A 5,943-nucleotide genomic window follows, 5' to 3' on the forward strand; every position below is an offset into this window, starting at 1 on the left:
AGGGATGTACTCGTTAAGTGATGTAAACCTTGAAGGGAAGAATTCTGGATGGTGGCTTGAAACAGCTACTACGTGGGCGGGCCCATAGATATAATATGATAATCTGTCATTATCATCGTTTCATCACTACCACTTAAGCAATGATGAAACGAAGCGGTGAATAATAATTAAGCAAATGGCAACCATTCCTTTACAATAATCAAATTTTGGTTTGCTGTAATATTTTAACGTTGGCGATCGATATAAACAACAGGCCTGCAACAGCGACATCCCCATTTACCCAATAAATTAAGCTACCGAAAATGGCATTTTCTCGTTTGTCCATATGGGGAAGTTGCAGATACCTGTTCCTGGACACCATTATAAGGGGAAAAGCACCTCAGTTGCTCAGAAGGTTCGATCACGTAGACAGTTGGATTGGAGGAGGAGGAGATCATATGGGAGCGCCAAACGACGTCCCGCGGGGCAGAAGCAGGAAGTCATCCTCAAGGGGACACCACAGATTTGTAGGAGTCCGACAGAGGCCATCCGGGAGATGGGTGGCTGAGATCAAGGACTCCCTGCAGAAGGTCAGGCTTTGGCTGGGAACATTCGACACTGCTGAGGACGCTGCTCGTGCTTACGATGCTGCTGCTCGGAACTTACGTGGTGCCAATGCTCGCACCAACTTCGAGTTACCGCAGTCCGGATCAAACACTTTAAGTGGCGCCGGTGCTAACGGTGTTTTCAACGAGAGTGCCGAGCCCTTCTCATTCGAACAAGGGAGCGGGACGGTCACGCCAGAAGCAGACGGGCTTGTTGGCGCCCTCAAGGCCAAACTGCTCGATGGCAAGGGACTGCGAATGCTCGCAGCTCCCGAGAGTTGTTTGGGAGCCAAAGCCAGCAGCGGTATGGTGAAAAACTCATCACCTGACAACATTGGTACAAAGAGAGGGCAATCATCATCGCCAACTGCGGCCGTTGCTCCTCGTGGGGTTGGGATTCTGGACTCTATGCAAGTTTCTAATAGTTTTCCGGGTCCAAATAAGCTGGCTGACTCTCTCCTAGACCATAATGACCATGATCATGAGGCTGTAGCAGGGCATGTTGGGGTCCAGTGGCATCAATCCTGCCAAGCAGCGTTGCCAACAAGGATCACCCCATGGTCTTCTGAACCAGCATACGAAGTGCCATGGCCCGCACAGACGAACCATATCCAAGATCAGAATGGCTTGTTTACTGCTGCTGCTGCTTCTACATCGGCATGGCAGCTTTCTGGTGCAACTGGGGCAACGATTAACTTGGCATATCCAGATCAGGGCGCTTTGGAGCTGATGTCAACAAATAAGATTAATGGGAAAGCGCAGTTGTTTCAGATTGATGGAGCTGCAATGCCAGAAGATGTGTGGTCAGCCGAGCAACAGGTTGTGCACGGTGAGAACAACAGTTGGGGTGGCGCAAATGGCACTTGGGATCCTCTCTTTTATGTACCCTCTGTTCTAGGATGATATATATATATGATATTTACTGCATATGATCACTTAATTTCCGCCATGAATATCATGCGTGGTTGTACACAAAAATTTATTTTAGATCAAATTTGAGAGGAGATACATATTGGCACGGCTAACAAAACATTGGTGAGGTATTGATCCCCCAAATTTGAAGTTCAGGAAATGCTACATTAATGCTGCATTTCTTAACATAACCGCCATCATGAGGATCGAGGAACACAAAAGGATAAGAAATTTTTTTCTACTATATTTATACACATGAAAAACCCTATTCTCAAGTTAGCCAGTATGCAAAGCACACGTAGTAAAAGTGTTTATATATCATAATTTAATCTGAATACAAATCATATCTTACCACACATCAGTTTGAGAATAAAATAATAATTTTATATGGTATATTAGCTGAACCTTCATTTGTTTTTTTTTTCCCAAAATGACGTAGATCTTATCTTTTGTTCAGTTTCATATATTTTAATGTTAGCTATCCAGGTACGATGTCCTAGTAATCTTCTTTTCCTTCAAGTTGTCTTTAACTAACACATTCTTAATTGCACATAGCTTGGTTCAAACTAATTTGTATGCATGCTAGCTTCAATTTCTTTTTGAAGTGTTTATGTCAACCCAACGTGGGCAAAGAAATAAAATGCCATGATAACCATGAGTACTCATCGATCGGCTCCTTTTTACCGACATAGTTGCTATCAAGCACCTAATGAATATCTCGAAATTTGTTCTAATTAAAATGGCCTGGTCTTTTGTAATTTGTCCCAAAGCAGAGACTGTGTGGTGTCTACGAGAGTAATGATGTATTGATACAGTCAGCTTGCTATAAATCAAATTAAATTAATGAGAAATGATAGTTATAATCATGATTACGTAAGCGCTGTGTAATTATTTTGAAAAAAATAAATAAATATGAGACTTACATAAAAAAGGATAATTTTTTAATAGTGGACCCTATATTTTTTTAAAGCGATATGTATACGACGCTTTCGCATTTCACGATTATATGTAGTATTATTAATAAGCCATATTATAAACGTTTAATTTAACGCGCATAAACTTGCATAAAGTCGAATGAATTTGATCTATTTGTAGTGTTATTTTAATTTTATAATGAGATATCTTAAATATTTAAGAATATAATAGGAACTTATATCTATATGCATGTGTAGTTTGAATCCTCAAGAGAGTACAATCATTGACATATATGTGTAAATAATTAGCAATACAAAGATATATATTTACAAAAACCAAGATTTAACTTGTCAAAACTTGTAAGAAAAATTATAATAAATAATATAAATGATCTATTTTTTCAAAATTATTAACTTGGCATGCAATAAACCACTTGTATTCGAATAAAAATTAAATAAATAAAACTTAATTATCCACTACTCATTTAAGAAGTACTCGATTAAACTTGGGACTATATAGTAAAAAAAAAAAAAAAAGGTACTATAAGAAAACTGCTTAATTGTGACTAACTATTTCTTACGAAAATGATTATTTTTTATCAAAATGAGTCTATTTTCATCATAAATAATCATTATCGTCGTAAATAATTCGTTATAAATACTCTTTTTTTTTATAGTGAATTAATTGGCAAGAAAATTCTTATTTTTTATTTTTTCTAAAAGCAAGTTTCAAAGAGAAGACATATAATTGGCACAGCTGACAAAAAACTTGGGAGTGGGCATTGAATACCCTTAGATTAATGTTGAATTTCTTAACATAACCGCCATTATACTACAAGAAAACTGCTTATTTGTGACCAGTTAATTCCAGCGAAATGACTATTTACAGCCAAAACGAGTCTGTTTTGGTCACAAATGATCTTTTCACCGTAATTAAATGGCCACAAGAGCCCGTTTTTCTTGTAGTGTTAATTAGGAGGAACACAAAAGAATCCAAGGAATTCTGTGAATTGGCTGAAGCTCATTCCACTAAAGTAGCTTGAGAGTAACGCCACCTTCATGGTTTTTACCAAGTGACATGGATCTTATCTTTTGTTCACTTTCATATATTTTTTTTGTTTGCTTTCGGAGTCGCTACTATTTTTCTTTCCCTCTTTAACTAGCCCAATCAGCTTGCACATATTGACCTAGTTTATTTTTGTAGATGAGATAAGATGAGATGAAATGAGATGAGTTAAGATAAAAGTTAAAAAGTAAATAAAATATTATTATAATATATTTTTTTAATATAATTTTTGTTTAGAGATTTAAAAAAGTTAAATTATTTATTTTATTTTTTGTGAAAATTTGAAAAAATTGTAAAGATTAGATGAGATGAGATAAAAAATTTTGTTAAAGTGAACGATAAATCTGTTTTTTTAAGTGTTTATGTCAATCTAACGTGGGTAAAGAAATGAAATGCCATAACTGCCATCGGGTTGTTCTCACGGGCCTATATAGTTGCTATCGAGTATGTAAATCCACTTTAATATGAAAAGAGAAATGCTAGATATAGTATTGTTATGATGCGTAAATGTTGGGCACTCACTTTAAAAAAGGTGGAGGTCATTCAAAAAATAACTTTCTCATATGAGTCTATATTTACCCAACTTTTTTTTAAAAAGAATCCACGACACTTAATCACCTTAAAACTAAAAATATCATCTTTCATCTTAAAATGGTCCCTTTGGCCTTTCATCTAGGAGTGTAATCAGTCCTGTTTGGTTTGGTTTTATATATTTTTTAGAACCGAATCGGTATACACCAGTTTTGAAAATTTAACAACTGATACCGGACCGATTTAATACCGAAATTGAAAGTTCTTGTTTTTCCGATTTCGGTCGGTTTTTAAAATTTTATGGATTATTTATGTTAGTAATAGTATGATGTTTGAAAAATTCTATTCATCATCCCTACACATCATATTTATTTTAATTTTTTTTTCTCTTACTAAATGTGTGTTATATGAATGATGAGCAGAAGAATTTAATTAGTTTAAGAAGAATAAAACAAGAAAAAATTATAAAAACAAAAATATGTGTGGTATGCGGTATGCGGGGATGATGAGTAGCAAAACTTTATGATGTTTACATATACTAAACTATTAGTCTATTTATATTATAGTATAAGATATACATCAAAAGTAAGTTTATATTAATAACTTAATATTAATGTTTATGTTTAAGATTAAAATTTTATGTTATTAATTTTATATTAAAAGATTAAAATTTATATATTATATCATATGTTATATTAATTTTATGTTATAAGATGACAAGTTTGGGGGTTGAGATGAGATGAGATTTTTTTATATTTTTGCGAATAGTATTAAGATTAAATAAGTTGAGATTTTTTTATGGTTTTAGAAAAAGTTTATGGGTCCCATTTAGATATGTGTGGATGTAAAGTGAGATGAGATTTTTGAAATTTATCATCTTGGGATAATAGTCGTGGGTCCCACCGTTTCATCCTCCTGAGGACTATGTCTTCATCGCCTTGCTCTTTCACCCTCATATGAGTTCCATTTTCACCCTAGCCCACTGACTCTTACGCTCATCCGAGATGGAAATGAACAATCTCTGGACTTTTGCGCTCAATAAATGGTCGAAGGCCTTGTTAAATTGGTCAGGAGGTAAGGGAGGTTGTACTTCTTCCAACAACTTCATACAATGCATCTGGAGATCAAACGCTCTGTCGGACTCCATGCTAGTGTCAAAACCTTTGCTGCGCTTCCTTGACCTGCTCGACTCCATAACCTCCTCAATAGCCTGCCGTCTTGCTTCGACACTACATTTAATTTCATCAAGGGTCTCGCTCATTTGCTGTTGAAGGGCAGGGTTTTGGAATGTCAGCCCTCCCCTTTGTCTTCTACGAGATTCGCTAGCATAGGAGGCAAAGAATGGTCTAGATGAATCAGGGAAACCCCCGATGGCGGGGGTTCCTGATCAAGCACTGGTTGGCCACGAGTTTGCATATCCTCCTCAAATAAGTGCTCATCGTCACTATCTGGGGTGGGATTCGTCGACGCCCGCCCCATTGTCTCAGTGAATACTGAACAACCAAAAGTTGCACAAAGTTATTCATACTTTGGACATCCATGGGTCTTGCAATGTTTCCATGATGAATGGACCTAACAGAAGAAATTGTTAATAATTACAATCACAAAACGTCTTCTGAAAGCCTAATTATAGATGTTTAGCAATAATTTAGATCCTACCCTTATAGCATTTGCCCAGTGTTCATCACTAGCAACTGGTGCCTTCCTCTCTGGGTCCCATTCCAAACCGGTTTGTTTCATAAGATTGGTAAATTCACGTTGTCTTCTCTTTAGCCGAACAATTTTCCCTTTCACTTGATTACAATTGAAATTTTTTGGGCCAATAGCAGACAGTCATTTAGCAAGCCTCACATTATCAGCAATTGTAATCCTCTCTCTTCTCAATCTATCCATGAGCGTGTCTTGATACAAGAGGTCAACTAGGACATTCTCAAAC

General features: G+C 36.3%; 1 protein-coding gene across 1 annotated transcript; it reads left to right on the forward strand.

Moving 5' to 3' along the window:
* Window positions 1-253: 253 nt before the first annotated feature.
* On the forward strand, window positions 254-5,102 carry LOC121234120. Its single transcript, XM_041129940.1, has 2 exons — window positions 254-1,551; window positions 5,091-5,102. Exon 1 carries the CDS (start codon window positions 303-305, stop codon window positions 1,485-1,487), a length of 1,185 nt encoding a protein of 394 aa, XP_040985874.1. The 5' UTR covers window positions 254-302; the 3' UTR covers window positions 1,488-1,551; window positions 5,091-5,102.
* The last annotated feature ends 841 nt before the right edge of the window (window positions 5,103-5,943 follow it).

Source organism: Juglans microcarpa x Juglans regia, chromosome 6D (assembly GCF_004785595.1).
Source record: "Juglans microcarpa x Juglans regia isolate MS1-56 chromosome 6D, Jm3101_v1.0, whole genome shotgun sequence".
Taxonomy (NCBI): domain Eukaryota; kingdom Viridiplantae; phylum Streptophyta; class Magnoliopsida; order Fagales; family Juglandaceae; genus Juglans; species Juglans microcarpa x Juglans regia.

Coding starts and splice junctions, on each gene's coding strand:
- LOC121234120 (XM_041129940.1), top strand. CDS start 303: ATGGCATTTTCTCGTTTGTCCATATGGGGAAGTTGCAGATACCTGTTC.